At 41.4% G+C, this 25,919-nt stretch overlaps 1 protein-coding gene and 1 long non-coding RNA gene across 4 annotated transcripts in view; both read right to left on the bottom strand.

Annotated features, from left to right (window-relative positions):
* The window catches only part of CD99L2 (CD99 molecule like 2), a 98,211-nt gene that overhangs the window by 27,679 nt on the left and 44,613 nt on the right, over positions 1–25,919 (bottom strand). For all 3 annotated transcript variants that reach the window (XM_036304270.1, XM_036304271.1, XM_036304272.1), the window contains exons 2-4: positions 15,015–15,074; positions 5,376–5,444; positions 3,738–3,812 (exon numbers count right to left, since the gene is read on the bottom strand). In XM_036304270.1, coding sequence (XP_036160163.1) covers positions 3,738–3,812; positions 5,376–5,444; positions 15,015–15,074 — 204 coding nt within the window. The remainder of the gene's footprint in view (positions 1–3,737; positions 3,813–5,375; positions 5,445–15,014; positions 15,075–25,919) is intronic.
* On the bottom strand, positions 11,141–14,648 carry LOC118653643. Its single transcript, XR_004966840.1, has 3 exons — positions 14,601–14,648; positions 14,204–14,303; positions 11,141–11,203 (listed from the first exon to the last, which is right to left on the bottom strand). It is a non-coding gene; the product is annotated as an uncharacterized LOC118653643 (long non-coding RNA).

The raw sequence follows: 25,919 nt of genomic DNA, 5'->3' as shown, positions 1-25,919 counted from the left end.
GGAGGGTCCCGGGTTCGATTCCAGCCAAGGGCATGTACCTTGGTTGCGGGCATCCCCAGTGGGGGGTGTGCAGGAGGCAGCTGATCAATGCTTCTCTCTCATCGATGTTTCTAACTCTCTATCCCTCTCCCTTCCTCTCTGTAAAAAATCAATAAAATATATTTTTTTAAAAATCTGACGCATAAATGACTGGTCTTCAAGGGCCCAGGAATGGCTATTATCAATCTGAAAAACTAAGGAGTAAGTCATGTAGTCCTGAGTTGGGGGAACATAGCCGTAGGTAAGAACATCTAGAAATGAGGTGGTATACACAAGGAAAATTTTCAGACAACTGAAGCTTCTTCCTTCCTGATCCCAATGGTTTGTACAACACTGAAACTCTTCTCCAAAGGATATCTTTCTAGAGCAAGTAACACAATTCTCTATTGAAATGAGTATATAAAACACAACCTTTCTAGAGAGCCCGGGATCACTTTTTTCTGTGATCACACTGTGCTTACCTCATAAAGATTAGTCCCCTTTTCAGCTTTCTAGATTATTGGATCTAATCTTCCAGGGCTAAGAAAACTGCAAAGCAGACCGGTAATACCCTACAAGTCAAAGCTGATATTTTTGGCTTCGAGGTGCTGCCACAACTTTCTGGGGGCAGGTTAACCTATGGATGAGTAGAGGCCTTTGCCAGGGCTTCTTCAGCCAGGGTGCATCAACTGACCTTAAACTCACCTTTGGGGTCATCATTACCCTGCCTGTGCAAGCACTTCCAATGGCAGCATGCAGCAGAGGAAAAAGTCCTCAAGGTAAAGCCAGAATCTCTGGGCTCCAGTCCAGCTGCATTGTTAGCTTGCAGCAGGACGTTGGACAAGTTCCTCTCAATTGAACAATGACAGGAGGACATATTCATTAAGGTGTTCCCGGGTTATGTCATCTAGAGTTCTTCCTCATTAATAAAGATGGCTTTAATTTTTTTAAAGTTGAAATGTATTAAAAAGGGAATATATGCTCAATATAAAAAAAAAATAATACAGTGGTGTAGAATGGCAAGAGAGAAAATATAAAGGTAAGTCTTAAATCTCTCTCCAGAAATGGCTACCATGAATCTTTTCAGACCTGCATGCATGCCCCTGTGTGTGTGTCTGCATGTTCACATATACTTATATTTAATAAGAACATGAGTCATACTACATATATCCTATTCTGTAACTTGCTTTTTTAATGTCAGTTCTAGAGATTTACCATATTTTTGTAATGGCTTCATAGTATGAATAGTTCAGAATTTATGAATTAAACCATGAGATTTGAGAGTATTTAATTTTTTTTAATATTTTACTTGATTTTTAGAGAGAGAGGAATGGAGAGGGATAGATAGAAACATCGATGACATCAGTTGCCTCCTGCAGGCGCCCTACTGGAGATGGAGCCGGCAACCCGGGCATGTGCCCTGACCAGGAATCAAACCGATGACCTCTTGGTTCCTGGGTTGACACTCAACCACTGAGTAACACCGGCCTGGTGAGAGTAATTTTAGATTGATACAAAACACAGGAAAGCTGCAAAAGCCATTCCAACTGTATCTCTGCACACATACATAAGTGCACCTGGAGGGAAAATGCTTTGAAGTAGAACTGCTCGTTCAAAGACTTTCTCAAATTGCCCTCCTAAAAGGTTTAACTAATTTATATGATTATCACAAAAGTGAAATTATAAAAGTATAACTTAATACACAGAAGACACATAAAAATGACCTTCCTGCCCCAACTCCACAAATACATGCTCATTGCACATTAATATTGAAGAGCTCAGTGATTTGAAGGAAAACATAAGGATGCTACATAAATATGTAGTCATCTTCTCAGAAAGTTCTTAAAGTTTGTTCCATGGACCTCTGGGGTCCATGAGGTCATAACTATTTTCATAATCATCCTCAGATATTTTTTGCCCTTTTTACAGGGTTGATATTTGCACTATGAGGTAAAAGCAATGGTGAGTAAACCTGGCCCTAGAATGAACCAAGGCAGTAGCACCAAACAGTACGAGGAATCAATAGATTCTTCACTATACAATAGCAGTTGAAAGAGAATGCCAGTTTTACTTAATGTCCTAGATCAGTGGTTCTCAACCTGTGGGTCGTGACCCCTTTGGAGGTCGAACGACCCTTTCACAGGGGTCGCCTAAGACCATTGGAAAACACATATATAATTACGTATTGTTTTGTGATTAACCTCTATGCTTTAATTATGTTCAATTTATAACAATGAAATTGGGGGTCACCACAACATGAGGAACTGTATTAAAGGGTCGCGGCATTAGGAAGGTTGAGAACCACTGTCCTAGATGAATATGGTAGGTATAACTCTAACATAGTTGCTAAGACTCCTGCCCTGCTGATATACATACCCCGTATAATCCCAGCCCTTTGAGTATGAGATGGACCATTTCACTCCCATAATCAGGTTATGACATATGGCAGAGGTGAAGGGATTTTGCAGGCTGAATTAAGATGCCCAATCAGTATGACTAAATTACACAAAATGGAGAATATTATGTATGATTTAATCAAGTGAGCCCATGAAAAGAGTTGTTTAGGCCTTCCCTGGGCTGACATTAGAGGAAGCAGACTCTGAGTCTCTTGCTGACCTTGAAGAAGTAGATACAGGTTCTATAACTGCAGAGAAATGAATTCTGCCAACAATCCTGAATGTGTAACTATATTACCTTACATGGGAAAAGGAACTTTGCTGATGTGATTAAGCTAAGGACCTTGAGATGGGGAGATTATCCTGGATTATCTAGGTAGACCCAATGTAATTACAAAAGCACGTATAAGGGAAAGAGAAGGAGGCAAGAAAGTCAGAGAAGGAGATGTGATGATGGAAGGAGGGATGGGAGTGAGAGAGAAATTTAAAGATGCTATACTGCTGGCTTTAAAGATGGAGGAAGTAGCCACAAACCAAGAAATGTAGGTGGCATCTAGAATCAGGAAAAGACAAGGAAACAGATTTTCCCCTAGAACCCCGAAAAGGAATGCAGACCTGTCAGTACCTTCATTTTATCCCAGTGAAACCCAGATCATACTTCTGGCCTCTAGAACTGTAAGATAATAAATGTGTGTTTTTAAAAAATATGCTTTTATTAATTTTACTTCACTTTTTTTGTTTTTGTTTAATTCTCACCTGAGGATGTTTTTTCCATTGATTTTTAGAGTGGAAGGGAGGGGGAGAGACAGAGAGAGAGAAACATAGATGTGAGAGAGACACATCAATTGGTTGTCTCCTGCACGCACCCTGACTGGGGCCGGGACTGGAGCCTGCAACCGAGGTACATGCCCTTGACCAGAATCGAACCTGTGACCCTTTACTCTGAAGGCCAACACTCTATCCACTAAGCCAAACTGGACAGGGCTGTTTTTATTTATTTTAGAGATACGAAGGGAGAGGAGGAGAAGAAACATCAATGAGAGAAAAACATCAACATCAATTAGCTGCCTCCTACATGCTTGGGCTAGGGTGAAGATGAAAATATTGATAGATATGACCCACATAACCAAAAACCCTTGAGATCCTCAATAATTTGGGGGGTCCAAAAAGTTTAAGAACACTGTTTTAGGGTTCTCCTGTGCCTTGAAGTGCCCCCAGCTCTGCCAAGCCAGGAGTGGCTCTGTGGGCTGCAGTAGTAAATGAGCTACAACTCGACCGATAAGCTACAGTGCGGGCCAGTGCTTTCAACCAGCTACAACTTACCTCCTCCTCCTGCACTTGGCTTTCTGCGGCCATCATCTCGATCACCCAAAGCATCAGCCAATTCAAAATCATCACCTTCAATGGGCACCAAAACATAAAGGAAACAGCCAACCGGTTAACGACTGGGTGCAAGATTCCAAAAAGGCAAAACTACACCCATGAGCTCAGTTAATCAATGGACTAAGCCAAAATAACTTAAATTGGGTTCTAACTCCTTCTACAGATATCAATAATGAAAATACCAGCAGGATGGAGTAAGTTACTGCTATCTGCCTTTGCATGATATTACCACTAGAGGCCCAATGCACAAATTCGTGCACCAGTGGGGTCCCTCAGCCTGGCCTGTGGGATCGGCTGAAACCAGCTCTCCAACATCCCCCGAGGGGTCCCAGACTGTGAGAGGGCTCAGGCCAGGCCGAGGGACCCCACCAGTGCACGATCGGGACTGGGAAGAGATGTGGGAGATTGGCCAGCTGGGGAGGGACCGTGGAAGGGCTCCAGGGCGTGTCCGGTCCAACTCGCTCAGTCCTGATCAGCCAAACCCCAGCAGCAAGTTAACCTACCAGTGGGAGCATCTGCCCCCGGTGGTCAGTGCATGTCATAGCTACTGGCCAACTGGTCGACTGTCTGACACCTGACGGTCAGTGCATGTCATAGCGAGCAGTTGAGTGGCCTTAGCATATCATTAGCATATTATGCCTTGATTGGTTGAAAGGCCGACCAGTTGACCAGACGACTGGACACTTAGCATATTAGGCTTCTATTATATAGGAGGACTTTCTACTTTTTATATTTCTATATACGCTTTCCTTAGGCCAGCAATCAGACCACAGCATACTCACTGATTACAGATATTAACCCAATATTCAAAACCAGATGTATAGAGTGCATAAACTGGACAATCAAGAGGGAGACTTCATAGTCGCATACACCCAAAAAACCCCCCACCCTTTTGAGGGTGCAAATGTGAAGACACAAGGGCAAATCATAAAGCAATAGTAAATCTCTCCTGAGTCAAGACTGTCTCTTTAGAAGTAACCCTACTTCAAGGCACATGGTAGCATGCTCCTAAATACTAGTAACAAGTTGCCAGATGGAATCAATGATTGCATCTCCCACTCCAAGGCTAAGCTTGTCTTTATATCAGTGAAGATGTCCGAATAGTAAGATGGTCCATCTGGACAAAGGTTAAAACAACTTCAGGAAAAAGTCACAAAGAAACATCAAGTTCCAAAATCCTTTACTGAACATGACACTGTAAAATAAATGTCATCCATAATGTTCCAACAGCCTGAGAAAGCATTTGACAGGGGGGGAAGGGGGGGGTGATAAAACCTATACAATTACATCTTCTCTGATTTTAGAATGTGAAATGGTTGAAAGGGGAAGAAAATCCAAACGGGTTTTTCTCTTGAAATTTTCCCAAGTAAAACTTTTCATAAAAAAAAAAAAAGACAGTGATTTGGCCAGCTATATCCTCTATTACTAGTAAGTTAAATCCAATGTTCAGATAAAGGTTTTGGTTGGCATTGCATATACAGGGCTTAAAGCTATGGGTAGTTCATCTGGACACTATACTACCCCAGAGGGAGCTCCACAGGGTCTTTCCTCATTGCCCTCATTAGAGTAGCATGTTACCTGCAGGCTTTGCCGGAGCTCTGGTCGTTCCAGGCCTCTTGGTTGTGGTAGTGACATGGTCCCATCGCTCTAAAGGAGGGAGGGGGACAGCAAGAGGAGCCCGTTTAGTAACAAAATATAGCAGCCACTTCATGGCTCAGGGAAGTCACATCATGAGTAGCGTACCCTGGTCTTGGTCCTTGAGTCCCCTAGTAGGCCTCTGAGAATCACTTAGAGAAGGATGACAAGGAGATATAGGAGGTTTAAATGAGACAAGTTCTGCTCACATTTCTTCAGAGGATGGGTTGTGAGGTAGATGTTGTCCCACATGCAACTTATGACTAATGGAGCGGGGGCTTCCTCCCAGATCTGTTAAAGGTGAGCACGTGGTCCAGTGAGTTCCAGAGCTGGAGCATGACCCTTGTGAGCTTCAAGCCTTGGTTTCCACCACTATCAACCTGGCAGCATAACCACAGACACTACTGCCCATGGATGGATGGAAGTTATGTTCCCCGTAGAGTATGGGAGTGTCTTATGAACTAAAAGTGGTTATAACACCAAGGAAATATTTTATATCAGTGTGGCAACTACTGCCAATATTAGGTCTATGGGCTTAACCATATTCCTTTAAAATTGTGGAATTCTTTCACATCAATTACAAGGCATGCCATGTACAAGTTTTCCAATAGTTTCTTTTCTTAAATATCAAGACTGTGCTGTAACTGTTAAACTATTGGAAGTAGTAGAGAGAAAGAAAATTTGAGTAATGGGAAAGCAGAGATGAAACAGGTTTAGGTTTATATACAGCAATCACTCAATAATTATTGACTACTCAGGAAAAAAAAACAAAATATAAATTAATTTAAAGTAAAATGATAGATACAGCTATAGAATGCAAATAGCAATCATAAGAGAGCTGGAGTAACTATATCAGATAAAATACACTTTAAGATAAACATTATTTCAGGAGTCAAAGAGTGACATTTTATAATGATTAAAGGATGAATCCAGCAGGAAGAAATACAATTTAAAACATATATGGCCCTAGCCAGTTTGGCTCAGTGGATAGAGCATCAGCCTGTGGACCAAAGGGTCCCGGGTTCGATTCTGGTCTAGAGCATGTACCTTGGCTGTAGGCTCCTCCCTGGCCTGGGCCCTGGTCAGGGCTCGTGCAGGAGACAACCAACCGATGTATTTCTCTCACATCGATGTTTCTCTCTGTCTTTCCCTCTCTCGCCCCCAAAATCAATGGAAAAAATATCCTCAGGTGAAGATTAACAACAACAACAACAAAATCTGTATGACTCAAACAGCTCTGGCATAAAAATACTTGTTTTCCCAGTTTTAAAAAAAATCAATTCACAGATGTAAGAGTTTATTTTTGAACTCTCATTTCTTTTTTATTGCTGCACATGTCTATCCTTATGCCAATATCACACAAGTCTTGATTACTACAGCTTTGGGGAGTTCTGCCCTACTATGCACAGTTTCTAGAAAAGTCTGGTTTCTCTGAAGATCTTCAGGTGCCATTTCAAGAAAGGGCCTTCCTTACATGCATATGGAACCAGTTGCTCTGTCAGAGCCTGAGCCTGCAGTGATATGGAACATAAGCTTGGATCTGTGCACTTTTTAAGATAATATTAGCGACAGATCTTGTTGTTAGCCTTTAAATAGGATAAGTGAGATGAGGAAACTCTAGTTACTTATAAAGGAATTAGAAGAGTAGTCAACTTCACTAAAGCAGCGAGTTCCTAAAATAAAGAAACCTATTTCTATGAAGCCTTTCTCAAAATAAAACTTAGAAAGGATTCTTTGCTGTTCAGCAAACACTGTCAGCAATATGGCATTCCTACCAGGAGTGATTCTTTATAATATGTGCTATAATAAAACAATAAATAGTCCTAGCCGGTTTGGTTCAGTGGCTAGAGTGTTGGCCTGCGGACTGAAGGGTCCCAGGTTCGATTCCAGTCAAGGGCACATGCCTGGGTTGTGGGCTCGATCCCCATTAGGGGGCGTACAGGAGGCAGCCAATCAATGATTCTCTCTCATCACTGAGGTTTCTCTCTCACACTCCCTCCCTCTCTGAAATCAATACAAATATATATTTTTTAAAAAGTAAATAAAACTGGTCAGGTTCACCCTGGACGGTTTGCTCAGTGATCAGAACTGCCGGGGTCCAACCCCAGCGGGTCCAGGGGTCCCCAAAGGTGTGGACGGAGTCGGCGAAGAAGAAATGAAACGGAGACAGCGTTCAGTTGATCAGCAGCCTAGCCAGGATCTCTAGCCAGGATCTTCAGCCAAGTTCTGGTCTGGATCTCCAGCGAAGTTCTGGTTTGGATCTCCAGCCAGGTTCTGTGTCCATGTTCTCTTGCTAGGTTCTCCAGGTTCTCCAGCCAGGTTCTGTAGTTATGTTCCCTCGCTAGGTTCTTCAGCCAGGTTCTGTCCAGGTTCTCCAGCCAGGTTCAGTCACCAGGTTCTAGTCAGGTTCTCTTGCCAATTTCTGTAGTCAGGTTCAGTCCAGGATCTTTTGCCATGTTCTCGCCAGCAAAGTTCTTCTGTCTGTAGGTTCTGTGTTCTAAGCTCTGTATTCTAAGTTCTGAGTCTTGCTGTCTTGTTACATCTGTATTTATACCAGTTGATTCAATCCTATCAATCTCTATTACAAAGGTTAGGGCATTTATTATCTCCATTCCAGGGAGTAAAGATTATGTAGCTTAAGCATGATTATTCGTAGTTAAAGTGATTAATTACCCGCCTGGCACTTAGTTGAGGGGTTTTATTCCCTCCCTAACTTCAGGGGAAAATCCCTACCTGGGGAAACAACCTTTCTCAGAGACCTTGGTTAAAACACATAGTGCCAAGAAGGTGAGCAAACATATTAAGAACAGTATGCCATATATGCCAGGTCCCTTGAAACAGCAACGATGGACCGGCTCCCGGCAAGAACATCAGCTCTCAGACCGAAGGATCACAGGTTTGATTCCTGGTCAAGGACATGTACCTCTGTTAAAATATCCTCAGATAAGTATTAAAAACAAACAAACAGCAAAAAAAACTGGTCAGGTTCTCCCAGGCATGGCTTAATGATGGTACCCATGGTATTCCAAGGAAAAGAGAACACTCATACAAAGCTTTATTTGAAAAGAGGAGAAGTGAATTCCCCTGTGAGATGATTACACACAGAGAAAGATGAAAGGATGTGGGGAGGGGGGAGAGAAAAAGATGGACAGAGAAGGAGAGACAGTGGGAAGGAGTGAAGGAAGGGAGAAAAGTGGGGAGAGAAAGAGGAACAAAATTCTGAAAACAACATGGATGAACCTTGAAAATATTATGCTCAGTGAAAGAAACTAAACATAAAGTCCACATATTATATTACCCCACTGATATGAAATGACCAGAATAGGAAAATGTATAGAGACAGAAAGGAAATCAGTGGGTGCCATGGGCTGGGGGGTGAGGAAGAATCAGGGGATTAGGGAGTGATAAGTAAAAGGTACAGTGGGTTGTCGTTCTTTTTGAGATGACAGAAATGTTAAATTGACTGTGGTTATAGTTGCACAACCTTGTGAATACACTAAAAACCAATGAATTGTGCACTTTAAACTGGTAAACTGTATGGTACGTGAATTATATGTCAATAAGGCTGTTTTTAAATATATACTCCAGGAGTTTCCTCTTGTAATTGGAATAAAATGTCACTATGCCTTTGAGACTTTATATGCTCTATCTCCTGGGAACTTCTCTGTCTTTTCTCTAACATTATCCATACTCCTAATCACACAGACTACCTTCTAAGCCCTAGAGCCAAGCTAATTCTCTGCTGTATGGTTCTTTCATCTAATCCCTTGGCTTTCAAGGGTTTTTCCCGGCTCCATGCATGTCAACTTTCACCAGAGAGTTCTTTACCATGTTTAAGTAGTTACCCCTTACCACGTCCTTGGGCTCTCCCTGTTCCATCACTCTGCTATATTTACTCTAGAGTACTGAGTAGTACCTGAAATTATTTTATGTACTGTCTATGTCCTTCCAGAAAAAATAATTTCATGAGGAAATTGACCTAGGCCACCTGGTAAGTCCAGCCCTGGAATAGTGACTAGCAGCAAGCAAGTACTCAATAAACATTACTGAATGGATTATTGAAAGCCTTTTACAATACCCTGACGTAGGTGGTTCAGGGATATACAAAGAAGAACATTCTCTGCCAGAAAAATAATTGAGCCAAAGAGAGATGGGCAGGCCTGTGTCTTTGAAATTTTAGTTGCATAAAGTATAAGCTAAAATAGAAAAACAAAGGATGGCAGAATGATGTGGTCTTAAAGGATATCATTCAACCCAAGACATCATGTGCAACCAAAGACATCTTGTATTGGTAGTCCTATGCATCCCAGACACACTGGCTGATGGGTGCTGATGAGTAAAATCCGATGGACAGGCATATGACTGAAAAGGTGATGTAAATATTTAAAAGCCCTCCAGTAGGAAATTAATAAATTTACTAATTGGTGGTCTGTTTATACTTAACAAGTTTTTCTGTTTTGTTTTAGATCATGTTTGTTTTTGGAGATGTTAATTTAATTTCATTAAAACCGCCGATAATAAATTAGTTGTACTTTTTTTTCTTAGGAATCTAAAAGGCTACCTGAATGTATAGGACTGTGTGCATGCTCAGCAAAAACCTGAGAATACCCTAAGATCTTGCCTCACAGCATACATAAAAATAAACTTCCAAGAGATTTATAGTTTTAGGTATATGATCCATTTTGAATTAATTTTTGTATAAGAAGTGAGGCAGGGGTCCAACTTCATTCTTTTGCATGTGACTAGGTAGTTGTCCCAGCATCATTTATTGAAGAGACTATTCTTTCCCCCATTGAATAGTCTTGGTACCTTTGTTAAAAATCAATGGGCCCTACCTGGTTTGGCTCAGTGGATAGAGCGTCAGCCTGTGGACTGAAGGGTCCCGAGTTCGATTCCAGTCAAAGGCATATGCCCGGGTTCTGGTCTTGATCCCCAGTAGGGGGCATGCAGGAGGCAGCCAATCAATGATTCTCTCTCATCACTAATGTTTCTATCTCCCTCTCCCTTCCTCTCTGAAATCAAAAAAATTTAAAAATCAAATGGTCACCCTGGTCGGTTTGGCTCAGTGGATAGAGCATCGGCCTGCAGACCAAAGGGTTCTGGGTTCGATTCTGGTCAGGGGCATGTGCTTTGATTGCAGGCTCCTCCCCAGCCTGGGCCCTGGTTGGGGCTCATGCGGGAGGCAGCCAATCAATGTGTTTCTTTCACACGATGTTTCTCTCTGTCCTTTCCTCTCTCTTCCACTCTCCCCAAAAATCAATGGAAAAATATTCTCAGGTGAGGATTAACAATAAATAAATAAATAAATAAATAAATAAATAAATAAATAAGTCATAGATACAAGGGTTTATTTCTAGACTCTCAATTCTATTCCATTGAGCTCTACGTCTACCTTTATGCCAGTACCATACTACTTGATTATTGCAGATTTGTAGTAAGTTTTGAAATTGAGAAGTGTGAGTCCTCCAACTTTTTCTTCTTTTGCAAGATTTTTTTAGTTATTCTGGGTACTTTGAAATTAAGATCAGCTTGTCTATTTCTGCAAAACTCTAGCTGGGATTTTGACAGGAAATTGCATTTAGTCTGTTGATCAATGTAAGCAGGTGAGCATTTCTTACGTATGCCTGACTCTTACACTGGAGACCCAATCTTTCCAATCAAATCAGTCAAAGAACAACAATAATGACACACACACACTGAACACTCACCTCATATCAAGTCCTTTGCATAGTTCTTCACAAGGGCCAGCTCATCTATTCCTTACCATAATCCTAGGAGGTAGTGCTTATTATTAGCCTCATGTAACACATGAGAAAACTGAGGAGCAGAGAAGTCAGGTGACTCACCTAAGGTGATAGTTAATAAGTGGCAGAGGCAGGATTCAGACACAGGAAATCAGATGCCAGAGCTCCTGCCTTTCTCAATCCACAATATACAAAGGGATCCCACAAACCCATAAAACCCCCCCAAAAAACAACCAATAGCCCAGTTTAAAAATGGGGAAGGAATATGAAGAGACAATTCACCAAAGAGAAAAGTGCAAATGGTCAATCCTATCTAATAATAGAGAAACATGGTAATTAACCGTAACTTCGCTACCCTTCCCATTGGCTAATCAGTGAGATATGCAAATTAACTGCCAGCCAAGATGGCGGTCAGCAGCCACACAGCTGAAGCGAACATGAGGCTTGCTTGCTCCAGTGACGGAGGAAGCCAAGGTTCCCCACCTGCTGCAGCCCAGCTCTGAGCTCCGGATGCAACAATGTTGCAATTATAGAAGCTAAACAAACTCCAGATACCTGCTTTCAGCTGGCAGCAGGCTCAGAGCTTAGAGCGCCAGTGATGGTAACAGAGTTTCAATTATAGAAGCTAAACAAACCCAGATACCTGCTTTCAGCCAGCACCGGCTAAGAGCAGGAGCCAGCTCTCAGCTCCAGTGACAGCCATAGAAGGTAAATAAATCACAGAATAAAAAAAAAAGAAGAAAAAAAGAGGCTGGGAGCTTCAGTCACCCACCAGCCTGAAAACGGCCCTCAGCCCCTCACCCAGATTGGCCAGGAACCCCAGTGGGGACCCCCACCCTGAAGGGGGTGTGACCAGCTGCAAACAGCCATCAGCCCCTCACCCAGGCTGGCCAGGCACCCCAATGGGGACCCCCACCCTGATCTGGGACACCCTTCAGAGCAAACCAGCCAGCCCCCTCCCGTGCGCCAGGCTTCTATCCTATATAGTAAAAGGGTAATATGCGAACTGACCCTAACAGCAGAACAACTGGGAATGACTGGTCACTATGACACACACTGACCACCAGGGGGCAGACGCTCAGTGCAGGAGCTGCCCTCTGGTGGTCAGGGAGCTCTTTCAGGGGGGAGCTCTGCTCAGCCACAAGCCAGGCTGATGGCTGCCAGTACAGCGGTGGTGGTGGGAGCCTCTCCTGCCTCCTCAGCAGCCCTAAGGATGTCCGACTGCAGCTTAGGCCTGCTCCCTGCTGGCAAGTGGACATCCCCTGAGGGCTGCCGGGCTGCCAGAGGGATGTCTGATTGCCATCTTAGGCACAATCCCCCAGGGAGCAGGCCTAAGCCAGCAATTGGTCACCCCCGAGGGGTCCCAGACTGCGAAAGGGCACAGGCCGGGCTGAGGGATCCCCTACCCCCGAGTGCACAAATTTTTGTGCACCGGGCCTCTAGTAAAAATATAAAACTAGAGGCCCAGTGCACGCAATTTCTGCACTCAGCAGGGGAGGGGGGGAGTCTTTCAGCCAGGCCTGCGCCCTCTCCCAGTCTGGGAGCCCTTGGGGGATGTCCAACTGACAGCCTAAGCTGGTGTAGGGCTTCTGGCTGAGCGGTGTTCCACCTGTGGGAGCACACTGACCACCAGGGGGCAGCTCCTTCATTGAGCGTCTGCCCCCTGGTGGTCAGTGCTCATCATAGCGACCGGTCATTCTGCTGTTCAGTCAATCTGCATGTTAGCCTTTTATTATATAGGATAATGCTCCATCTTAGTATAATCAGGGAAATGTATAATAAGCAGTAAGATATTTTGTCCATCATATTGGTAAAATGTTTGGGTTTTTTTTGTACAGTAGAACCAAGTGTTTAATGTCAATAAATGCAATCAGCAGAATCAAAGATATCATCTCAAGGAGGATTTTAAATGAACCTATGATGTTATTCCATCTGCTTTAATTTTTTTTTTTATTGCTTAAAGTATTACAAAGGGTATTACATATGTGTCCATTTTATCCCCCCGCCCTAGACAGTCCCCTAGCCTCCCCTATCCCCCAGTGTCTTATGTCCATTGGTTATGCTTATATGCATGCATACAAGTCCTTTAGTTGATCTCTTACCCCCCTACCTCCTGCCCCCCAACCCTCCCCGGCCTTCCCGCTGCAGTTTGACAATCTGCTTGAGGCAGCTCTGCCTCTGTATCTATTATTGTTCAAAAGTTTATAATGGTCTCTATTATCCATGAATGAGTGAGATCATGTGGTATTTTTCCTTCATTGACTGGCTTATTTCACTTAGCATAATGCTCTCCAGTTCCATCCATGACGTTGCAAATGGTAAGGTAAAATGTTTTTGATTGGTAAAATCTGGTGGTGGTGTGAGGCTGGGATAAAAGGTACTATTATAACAGTATCAATGGGAGTACATAATGGTAAATTCATTTTGGAAATAATTTGGCAAAATCTGTTAAAATATAAAATATATATACCTTTCGGCCTTGTGGTTCCACTGTACTTGGGCACAAAGGATATGGAGAAGAAATGTTCACTGAAGCCTTATTTGTAAATGTGCAGAACGGAAACAAACCACATGTCCACCAGTAACAAAATGGCCATGTCCACAGTCACATCACTGAAATGCTAGTTCCACAAAGCACAGGTTTGTGTCTGAGATACTAGTATATGAATAATACAGTAGGTTAAATGGTGGCCCCCAAAATATATAGCCACGACCTAATCCACAGAACCCAGGAATATGATCTTATTTGGAGAAAGGATCTTTGCAGATGTAATTAAGTTAAAGTTCTAGAAATGATACCACACAGGATAACCCAGGTGAGCTCTGAATCCAACAAAAACTGTGTTTATAAGAAACAGAAGAGGAAAAGACACACACAAATGAGAAGGCCGTGTGAAGATGGAGGCAGTGATTGGAATGCCACAGCGGCAAACCAAGTAACACCAAGGATTGCTACCACCACTAGAATCTGGAAGAGGCAAGAAACCTCCCCTTGAGCCTTAGGAAAGGGCATGGTCCTGCCAATACCTTGATTTTGGACATCTGGCCTCAGGAACTCTGAGAGAATGAATTTCTGTGGTTTTAAGCCACCCGGTTTGTGGTACTTTGTTATGGCAGTCCTAGGAAACTAATATAAATAAATATATTCACTCAGGTCCTTTGATACATATTAACTAAAAAAACAAGTTATGAAATAATATTCATATAACTAAATTAAAAAGTCCTACACATGTTATGTAAAACAAACAAAAAAAGAACTATGTGTATAGATGTGCATAATGACATAGAACACTAATCAGCCGTTCCTTCTTGGGGTGGGAGTGGGTTTTAGTAGGATGGGGAGCGGTCAAGGAAAATCTCAGCTTTACTTTCTAAGCATTCACACATTTTTTAAATGTAAAGACAAGCTGATAACAAAGCTTACCATTTGAGAGATTACATGCAGACACCATCTTAAGTAAAGCCATTTTTTTTTTTTATCTAAAAGGAGAAACAAATCCCTTATTCACTTCAAAGTACCTTATTCTGAGGTAGGGAAGTACCTTATTCTGAGCTTGGAGGCCACTGCCTGCTGGCATGTTATACCAGTACAGGCTATGACAGGAGCTGGAGAAAATGCTATATCAGTTATTACATATTGCTTGGTATTCTCCACAAAAGAAACAAAGAATTTTAAATATTCAAATTTTCTTTTGAATAATGTAATTTATGATACCCATATTTTATCCGATCAAGTGCAATACAGGCCACCCATTTTCCTTGAGTATGTATTCTGAGTGGATGGTACATATTAATTGCTATTGTTTGCTTTTAATAGATTATTCAATTTACTACTCACGCTTTACTGAGGAAGTTTCTTTCAATGCATCACTCAGATCAAAATCAAAGTCCGCGGATCCTAAAAAATAAAATTTTTTAATTTTAACTATATTTTCATGAAACAAAATAATACTAAAATACTCTCTTGTAATGGTCATTTCTCTTTAGCTAGTGTCATGAAGGTAATGCCACAAAAGAAGATCAGTTGAAGCCTCCCAAAGATATAATGAATTGATATCCTTCCACAAACAACTTATCCCTGCCCCCCCCCAAAATACATCCTTCAGTCCACTAGAAGTGTGAAGGCTCAAGTGTATAGAACATAAAGTACAATCTTACAAAAATATTTCTACATGTTATGTATGACTTTTGTAACAGGTAAGATTGGAGCCCAAAGCTCCACTGAAAATGGGCTAAGATCTTTCACCCCACCCCAGGTTTCACAAAGGCTACTCTGCATTTTGTCAACTCAGGGTACCCTCCTCCCCGACCCTAGCACCTACACCTAGACTAGTAGCTCTAACCAATAATACATAACTGAAAAGACTCTGGGGAAAAGCTTTCCACAAAGAATCTTCCATTCCATCTGCTCAATGCTGCTTGTTTTGGAATTTGACAGCTATCATTCCCTTGAGATCGGCATGTAGTTTCCCATGGGGGTATATACATTATAGCTATGCATTCTCACTGGAACTGAATATGTAAATGAATGGTGGATTGTAGAAGCTAGTTTTCTCACTGTTGGAGCATCAGATAATCAAGATTAACACGGACAGTGATGAGTAATATTGATAGTATATACCCTGGATATGATGTGATGAGAAGGGTGCTATAGTACGTGTGTGGTCTTTCTCTTAAAAACACATGACCTCAGTATAATCATGAGAAAAACATCAGACAAATTCCAATTGAAGGCATCCTAAAAAATACTTGATCAGTATTCCTCAAAACTATCAAGACCATCAAAAACAAAGTAAGTCTAAGAAACTGGAGTAGCCTGAAGAGTCTAAGGAAATATAGTTATGGAAAGTTATGTGGTACCCTAGATTGGATCCTGGAACAGAAAAAGGACTTTGGATAAAAACTAAGAAAATCTGAATGGAATATGAACTTTAGTTTATAATAGTGTATCAATATCGGTTCATTAATTGTGACAAATGTGCCATATTTTTATATGTTTTATTTATTTTAGAGACAGAAAGGAAGAGAGGAAGGGAAGTGACAGAAGGGGAGAGAAAAAGAGATACAGAGAGAGAGAAACATCAATGTGAGGGAGAAACATAGATCAGTTGCTTCCTACACACATCCCGACTGGGGATCAAACCTGCAACCTGGGTATGTGCACTGACCGGGAATCGAACTGGTGACCTTTTGGTGCATGGGGCAATGCTCAACCAACTGAGCCACACTGGCAAGAGCTCAAATGTACAATATTAATAATAGGGGAAACTGGGTGTGGAGCATATGGGAACTTTCTGTACTAGCTTTGCATTGTAAATCTAAAACTGTTCTAAAAATAAAGTATATTTTAATATCCATTTCCTATAGCAAAAATTAAGGGTAACCACTAAGAGATGATCTGTAACCTCAACTCTTTCAAAAAGTAAACATGCAAGTTCAACAACAGTAACTAAAATCAATCCAAAAAAGTCACTAAACGGAAAAAAGAAGCAAGAAACATAATTGTCCAAGACTATAGAATATATTAACACCAAGAGTGAACCCTCATGTAAATTATAGACTTTGGGTGATAATGATGTGTCAATATAGATTAATCAATTATAATTAATGTACCACTCTGATGGGGATTGTTAATAATGGAGGATGCAGTCACCCATATATTATTTAATATATTTAACTGTTAAATGCATTACCTACCAACAATAAAATAGACCTTTATGAAAACTGAAAAAAAAAAAAAAGAAAATGGAGGATACTGTGTGTGAGGGCAGAAGGTATATAAGAAAACTCCATACCTTCTGCTCAATATTGCTGTTAACCTAAAACTGCTATAAGAAATTAAATCTATTGAAAAAAGGATAACAAAAGCCTATATAATGACACTAGAGGCCCAATGCAAGAAATTCGTGCAAGGGGCTCGGCCCTCGCAGCCGCAGCGGCTTGCCTCGGCCCTCACAGCTTTGTCCAGCAGAAGGTCGTTCAGCTGTCCGGTCTAATTAGCATATTACAGTTTTATTATTATAGATAGGAAAGGGCTCCAAAATATACTATTAAATAAATAAAGCAAGGTACAGAGAGTATTTTTCCATTTGTCTATATACATATCCATAAAAATTTTCTGGAAAAATTGCTAACAGTAGTTATGTTTAGAGAATGAAAATAGGAGTCAGGAAGAATGAGCATTTTACTATTAATTTAAACCTTTCTCTGCCTTTTTTGTTTTTAATAATGTACATATATTTCTCTTTTGATGATGATAATGATAATTTAAAAGTTCTGTATCAACCCTCCAAAATCATAAGCCTATCATCCTACTGGGTCTCCATTTAAAACTCTATTCTTACTTTCTAGTCCAAGAATTGGAAGAATAGGTTCTTCCAAGTAACATCTTGCACAAGTAATATTTTTAGCCTCAGCCACTCCACTACTGTTTGCTGACACATTCTGTTATATATCATCAAGTAAAGAGTTAGGAACAATATAACACAATTTTGCAGTATTTCTTAATCCCTCATTGACCTTGGATTCAATAGACCCAAACCATCTGTGGACAAAACCATTCAATCTCAATCTAATACATCCTGAGCTCTTAAGGCTACTTCAGAGCGTACGACCAAGCATAGCTGCTAAAATCAAGATGGGAACAAATATTTTCATGAGAAATACCACATCTCAAATGGTCTAAAGTTAGAGCTGTATTCCATACCTCTTCTATGCAATCTGTAACTAAATAACTCAGTTTGGGTGCAGGCAGACAAGGATCCTCCACTTTAACAACACTGGCTCATCATTTGGCACCAGGCACACATTAGAAAGCAGCTTATTCATCGTAGGGTCAATTTACAAACCCCAAATCATTGTGTATCTGGGGGACCAGTGTTCCAGTATGGGGCAGGAAAGTTACCTCATTCAGCCCTCTCTCCCTCCAGGTAGCACACCCATGCCATTGCCTCCCCCCCCCCCCCCGCAGGTACATATCCCCCAATTCTAAGGGACCTCATGATATTTCTGCTGCTGTCAATAAAGTCTTGCTTGATTTTCTAAAAAAAGAAAAAGAAAAGTTACCTCATTCCACTGCAGAGGGTCACAAAAATTTGTTTTAATGGAAAAAGCATGTAATGAACTGGTCACACCTGTATAAAAACATCCTTTCATAGAGCAAAACTTTTGGAAATATTACACAAAGCCCTGCACATGTCCTTGAGAAGATCCATTTAGTAAGGAAAACGCTGCTTCTACCCACAGATAGCCCAGCGGCCTGTGTCTGTCCTAACGTGGATTTTGTCCCTTGGGGAGGGAACACAAACTTGACCTCATATTGCAACCTGACCCACTGTGACTAGGGTCTAAAGCTAAGGGCACATTTTCAGAGATCTGTAAAACAAGGCACAGCAGGCAATTGTTAGAGAATTCCACCAGGAACTGGCAGGACCCAGCAGCTGTCTTGATTGAAATGTCTGATCCATGAGAGCACCCACGTGATGTGCCCCTTCAGTAGTCTTACATTTGGATTTTATTTAATTAGCCACTCTCCTCTATTCTCCTGCCTGTTCCACTTAGTTTTTCCTGAAAGCTTGCCCCTTACAGTTAGGTGTATATGTTCATTCTCTCTCTAGCCCTATCCTGTCCATCATGGGAACCACTAGCCACATGTGGCTGTTTAAATTAAAACTAATGAAAATTCTATAAAAATGTTAAGATTCAGTTCCTTAATCACACTAGCCACATTCCAAGTGCTCCATAGCCACATGGGGCTGGTGGCTATTGTGTTCGACGGTGCTGACAAAGAATATTTCCATCATCATGGAAAGTTTCATTGGCATGTGCTGCTCTAGACAGTGAGCTGCTTGAAGCAGAGACTAGGACTTGGTCTTCTCCATGCCTATGCACAGGCCCAGAAGCAAGGAGGCACTCCCTGTTCATTGTGATTATCCAAAGGGTGTCTCCATATTGTGAGAATATCTTCGATCTTTTCCCCACAGACTCACCAGTAGATCGTACATGATATTATTTTGTGACAAATCCATTTGGGTTTCATGCCAAGAGCAAACTCATCTCTGCGGAGGAACATGTCTGCTCTCTGCTGATGGATTAAGAACTGCAGAGATAGGGACCTCTGGCTGCTAAAGATTTCATAGGCATAGTCACAACTCAGCCAGGAAGATGGGAGCCTCTCAAGTGTCCAATTACATCTATTCCCCTGCTCTCTAAGGATGGTTTCTCATCTCCCTTTTTCCTATGTACATATGAGAAACTTTCTATTTTTTTTTTCCTTTTTGGAAAGGGCCCAGTACAAATCCTACATGAATAAAAACTCACATAAACTGCTTTTGTTTTCAAATTTTAAAACCTTGGCCCTTTTCTGTGGATAAATAAGCATGCAAGGGACACCTGAGACTCGTAAATCATAAATATGACATCTCCGGATTTTCCATTTGTCTAAATGGAGCTTCCATAAACATCTATGTTATACTTAAATTTGTCCAATGCAAAGAGGACCCACTAGAAGGTGGGCCAGAATCAAATTCCTACCTAAGGGGTCAAATCATGACACCTTTAACAGGACTCTGGCATATACCCATAATCACTTGCGTTCAGAAAATAAGACTAGCCCAGTCAGTGTGGCTCAGTGGTTGAGCATTGACCTATGAACGAGGAGATTACGGTTCGATTTCCGGTCAGGGCACATACCCAGGTTGTGGGTTCAATCCCCATCAGGGGGCATGCAGGAGGCAACAGATCAATGATTCTCTCTTATCATGGATGTTTCTCTCTCTCTCTCTGTCTCTGTCTCTGTCTCTCTCCCTTCCTCTCTAAAATCAATAAAAAACTATTTTAAAAAAATAAGACTAAAACCAGCCCTAAAAGATTGAACCTAAAGGAGGAGGGGTGAGGGGCACCACTTGATTTAACCTGAAATGAGCAATGGAAGATGCTCCACCTTAATACAATAAAGATTTCACCTGATGGGGCAGCTTGTAAAAGCCATGTGTTTCCCCTGCCCTCTAGGCAGGGGGCCATTAAGGCTATCATATAATAAAAGCCTAATATGCAAATCGACAGAATGGCAGAATGACTGGTTGCTATGATGTGCACTGACCACCAGGGGGCAGACACTCTACGCAGGAGCTGCCTCCAGCCTGCAGGCCCCAGGCCAGCCAAGGCGGGTGCCAGCAGGGGTCCCCAAATCACCCCGCCCGCCTGTCACCCCACAGATTGGCCCTGATCATGGGTCAGGCCTAGGGACCCTACTCGTGCACAAATGTCATGCACTGGGCCTCTAGAGAGTAATAAAAGGAAAACCTGCAGATCAGAAAAACAACTTTATACCTCTGTGCTGCAGGAAGCCTCTGCCTGCCATGGAAACATTCCTGAACACTGCTTGTGGGAAATTTATGCAATAAACTCACTGGCACGCATGGTCAATTTTACAAATGTCTCTGGTAAAAATAACTTTTCTTCCTTAACACAAACAAGTAGGTCTCCCACCTGGTGCTAGAGAGGGTGGGAGCAAACCAAAAACACTAAATTATGCTAGTCCCTGATTTCCCTGAAATTTTGCACTGTTTTAAATTAACTCTTGTTGCTTAAATGTAGACTTGAACACATTTGTCTTGCCAAATTTATGCTTTTACACCTCAAAGCATGCTGAGTAATTAATATCCTCTAGGTTAGCTAAGCACTGCAGCATTGCAAGGGAACATGAAAGTGGCTTTCCTCTTATTCTGATTACTAAATGGATATAGCTATTGCCACCTGAGCTCCCACTAGTTTCATGAATAAATTTAAAGCACTCCCAGAGAGGACAGTAATGATGCAAAAGCTGTAGTTCACTAGAAGCCAGGGATCAGCATTTCAGTCCAAAACAGCCACCACCATTAATGCATCTGCAGTGTCCGACCCAGGCGCTTGATTACAGGTATTCACAGGACACACTGCATTCCAGTTACCTGCTACTTAAAGGAAAACTTGGTAAACAAGAGAAGGATTTATATTCAGGTGCCATTGCTAAAAGCATTTTTGCATATTCCTAGGAAGTGTCTATGTGTCCTACATACATGGAAAGTAGCTTGATTTTAAAGATGGGAGGAGGATTTTTTTTTTTAAATTGTGTAAGTCACCTCACTAATTAAAAGATGTTTTATTCTTCTTTTCCACACAACTGTTCAGAGAAAATCCCAAAGGTGTTCAGAAGAGTTTTACAGTTTTAGTTCTTACATTTAAAATCTATGATCCACAGCTGCCCAAGCAGCTCGCCCCTGTCCGAGGAGTAGCAGCCAAACGAATAGACAGACTGACCACATCTGAGGAGCGGCAGCCCTGCGCAGCCCACAGTGGTCTAAGGAGCAGCAGCCACACGCAGTCTGCACCTGTCCGACAAGCAGCAGCTAGGTGAGCATCCTGCCCCCATCTGAGGAGCAGCAGCCACACGTGTAGCTCACCCCCGCCTGAGGAGCAGCAGCCATGCAAGAAGCCCGTCCCCCATCTGAAGAGCAGCAGCTGCGCATGCAGCCCACATCCGTACGAGGAACAGTAGCCCTGTAAGCAACCTGTCCCAGTCCAAAGAGCGGCAGCCACACAAGCAGCCCGCCCCATCTGAGGAACAGCAGCAGCATGCAGCCAGCCCCAATCCAAGGAACAGCAGCCACATGAGCAGTCCACACCCATCCAAGGAGCAGAAGCCACGGGAACAGCCTGCTCCTGTCAAAGGAGCAGCAGCCGCGCTAAGCCCAGCCCCACCTGAAGAGCAGCAGCCTTGTGATCAGCCCACCCCTGTCCAAGGAACAGCAGCTGTGTGAGCAGCATCACCTGCCAGCCAGAGGAGACACCGCTGCTGCAAACAGAGGAGCCGCTGCCAACTGAGGAGCAGCCACTACTGCGACCACTTGAGCAACTGCAGCCTGAGGAACCACTGCCACCCAAAGAGCAGCCCCTGCACGACTCGACATCTAGATCAGTTGGTGAGACCAAAAATGGGTAGACAAAGAAACCCCCAAAGGAAAGAAAAGGAGGACTCGCCAGAAAAGTGGCTAAGTGAAACAGAGGCATTCAATATGTCAGAAAAAGAATTCAGAATAAGGGTCTTAGAGTGCATAAACTGGTTGCAGGAAATAACAACTTATGTAAGAATCAAGAAGAAGTGGATGAAAAAAATCAATAACTTATGTAAGAATCAAGAAGAAATAAAGAGTGATATAGCTGCAATAAAAAACACTATGGAAAGTTTCAACAGTAGACTAAGAGAAGCGGAGGACCGAATTAGCGAATTAGAAGACAGGGAAACAAAACACACACAAAATGAACAGCAATTAGAGAAAAAAATTAAAAGACACAAGGAGAGAGCCTAAGGGAGCTATGGGACAACATGAAACGAAACAAAATACGAATAATAGGGGTGCCAGAACAACAGGAAGAGGAGCAAGACTTAGAAAACCTATTTGAAGAAATAATGTCAGAAAATTTCCCTGCGGTGGGGAAGAAAAAAGTCACACAAGCACAGAGAGTCCCAAACAAGGTGAACCCAAAAAGATCTACACCAAGAAACATCATAATTACCATGGCAAATGTTCAGGACAAAGAGAGAATCTTACAGGCTGCAAGAGAGAAACGGAAAGTTACATACAAGGGATCTCCCATTAGATTATCAAATGATTTCTCAACAGAAACACAGAAAAGGATGGATGGAAATTTACAAAGTGATGCAAAGCAAAGGCTTGAATCCAAGAATACTCTATCCAGCAAGGCTATCATTCAAAATTGAAGGGGAAATAAGAAGCTTCACATACAAAAAAAGGCTAAGGGAGTTTATCACCACCAACCCAGCAATGCAAGAAATGCAAAAGGGACTGGTGTAAAAAGAAGAAATAAAAAGCTCAGAAAGAAAACAGCCACACAAAAATAAAAATGGCTACAAACAAGTACCTTTCAATAATAACTTTAAACGTAAATGGACTAAATGCTCCAATCAAAAGCCACCGAGTGGCTGAATGGATAAAAAAACATGACCCATACATTTGCTCTATACAAGAGACCCACCTCAGAAGAAGGGACTCACACAGACTGAAAGTGAAGGGATGGAAAAATATCTTTCAGGCAAATGGAAATGAAAAAAAAAGCTGGGGTAGTAATACTTATATCAGACAAAATAGACCTCAAAGTGAAGGCCATAACAAGAGATAAAGAAGGCCACTTCATAATACTAAAGGGATCAATACACCAAGAGGATATAACCCTGATAAACATATATGCACCCAATGCAAGAGCACCCAAATACATAAAAAACTCCTGGAATATATCAAGGGAGAGATCAACAACAATACAATCATAGTAGGGGACTTTAATATACCACTAACATCACTGGATAAATCCTCTAGACAAAAAATCCAGCAAAGAAACAGCAATCCTAAATGACTCACTAGATCAGATGGACTTAATTGACATCTTCAGAACATTTCACCCTAAAGCTGCAAAATATACGTTCTTCTCAACAGTGTCCTGAACATTTGCACATGGGATACTTTCAAAAATAGACCACATATTGGGTCACAAGCAAAGTCTCCCCAAATTCAAGAAGACAGAAATCATACCAAGCATCTTCTCAGACCACAATGGCAGATATTAGAAATAAACTACAATAAAAACAATCCAAAACACTCAAACACTTGGAAGTTCAATAGCATGTTATTAAATATTGAATGGGTTACCAATGAGATCAAAGAAGAAATTAAAAACATCCTGGAAACTAATGACAATGAAAACACAAGAATCCAAAACCTATGGGACACAATGAAAGCAGCCCTGAGAGGGAAGTTTATAGCTCTACAGGCCTACCTCAAAAAACAAGAAAAAAATGGTAGTAAATCATCTAACTCTACAAATCAAAGAATTAGAAGGAGATCAACAAGAAAAGCCCAGAGTGAGCAGAAGGAAGAAGATAATAAAGATCAGAGCAAAAATAAATGGCATAAAGACAAAAAAAAAATACAGAAAATCAATGAAACCAAGAGCTGGTTCTTTGAAAGGATAAGCAAGATTGATGAACCTCTAGCCAGGCTCACCAAGAAGCAGAGAGAGAGGATCCAAATAAACAAAATCAGAAATGATAGAGGTGAAATAACAAAAGACCCCACAGAAATACAAATGATTGTTAAAAAATACTGTGAACAACTCTACTCCAACAAACTAGACAACCTGGAGGAAATGGACATATTCCCAGAAAAATACAACCTTCCAAAACTCAATCAGGAAGATTCTAAAATTCTCAATAGGTCAATAACTATGGAAGAAATTGAAGCAGTCATCAAAAAGCTTCCAGCAAACAAAAGCCTGGGGCTAGATGGCTTCACAGGGGAGTTTTACCAAACATTCAAGGAAGAACTAAAACCTATCCTCCTCAAATTATTCCAAAAATTCAAGAGGAAGGAACACTTCCAAGCTCATTCTATGAAGCCTCATACCAAAACCAGATAAAGACAACACAATGAAAGGGAATTACAGGCCAATATCCCTCATGAACAAAGATGCCAAAATCCTCAAGAAAATCTTAGCAAATCGGATCCAGCAGTACATCAGAAAGATCATACACCATGACCAAGTAGGATTTATCCCAGGGATGCAAGGATGGTACAATATCCGCAAATCAATAAACGTGATACATCACATAAACAAACTGAGAGAGAAAAAACCACATGGTCATATCAATTGATGCAGAAAAAGCATTTGACAAAATCCAACAACCATTTTTGATAAAAACTCTCAGCAAGGTGGGACTAGAAGGATCATACCTCAACATAATAAAAGCCATATATGACAAACCCACAGCCAACATCATACTCAATGTACAAAAACTAACACCATTTCCCCTAACAACAGGAACAAGACAGGGATGCCCACTCTCACCACTCCTGCTTGACATAGAACTGGAAGTACTAGCCATTGCAATTAGACAGGAAGAAGAAATAAAATGCATCCAAGTTGGAAAAGAAGAATAAAATTGTCCTTATTCGCAGATGACATGATATTGTACATAAAAAACCCTAAAGACTCCATAAAAAAACTATTAGACTTGATAAATGAATTCGGCAATGTAGCAGAATACAAAATTAATGCCAAGAAATCTATGGCATTTCTATACACCAATAGTGAATGTGCAGAAAGAGAGATTAAAAAGCAATCCCATTTACCATCGCACCAAAAAAATTAAGATACCTAGGAATAAACTTAACTAAAGAGTTAAAAGACCTCTACTCAGAAAAATACAGGCTGTTGAAAAAAGAGATAGAGGAAGACATAAATAGATAGAAGAACATACCATGTTCATGGACTGGTAGAATCATCATCATTAAAATGTCCATACTACCCAGAGCAATCTATAAATTCAATGCACTTCCCATTAAAATACCAATGGCATATTTCACAGGCCTAGAACGAACTCTCCAAAAATTCATCTGGAATAAAAAAAGACCCCGAATAGCTGCATCAATCCTGAGAAAGAAGAACAAAGTAGGAGGGATCTCAATACCAGATATCAAGCTGTATTACAAAGCCACTGTTCTCAAAACTGCCTGGTACTGGCACAAGAACAGACATATAGATCAATGGAATAGAATAGAGAACCCAGAAATCGACCCGAACCGATATGCTCAATTAATATTTGACAAAGGAGGCAAGAATATACAATGGAGTCAAGACAGTCTCTTCAATAAATGGTGTTGGGAAAACTGGACTGATACATGCAAAAAAA

Source organism: Myotis myotis, unplaced genomic scaffold (assembly GCF_014108235.1).
Source record: "Myotis myotis isolate mMyoMyo1 unplaced genomic scaffold, mMyoMyo1.p scaffold_m19_p_4, whole genome shotgun sequence".
Classification (NCBI taxonomy): domain Eukaryota; kingdom Metazoa; phylum Chordata; class Mammalia; order Chiroptera; family Vespertilionidae; genus Myotis; species Myotis myotis.
The sequence above is the reverse complement of the archived record's forward strand: the minus strand, read 5'-3'. Positions and strand labels throughout refer to the sequence as shown.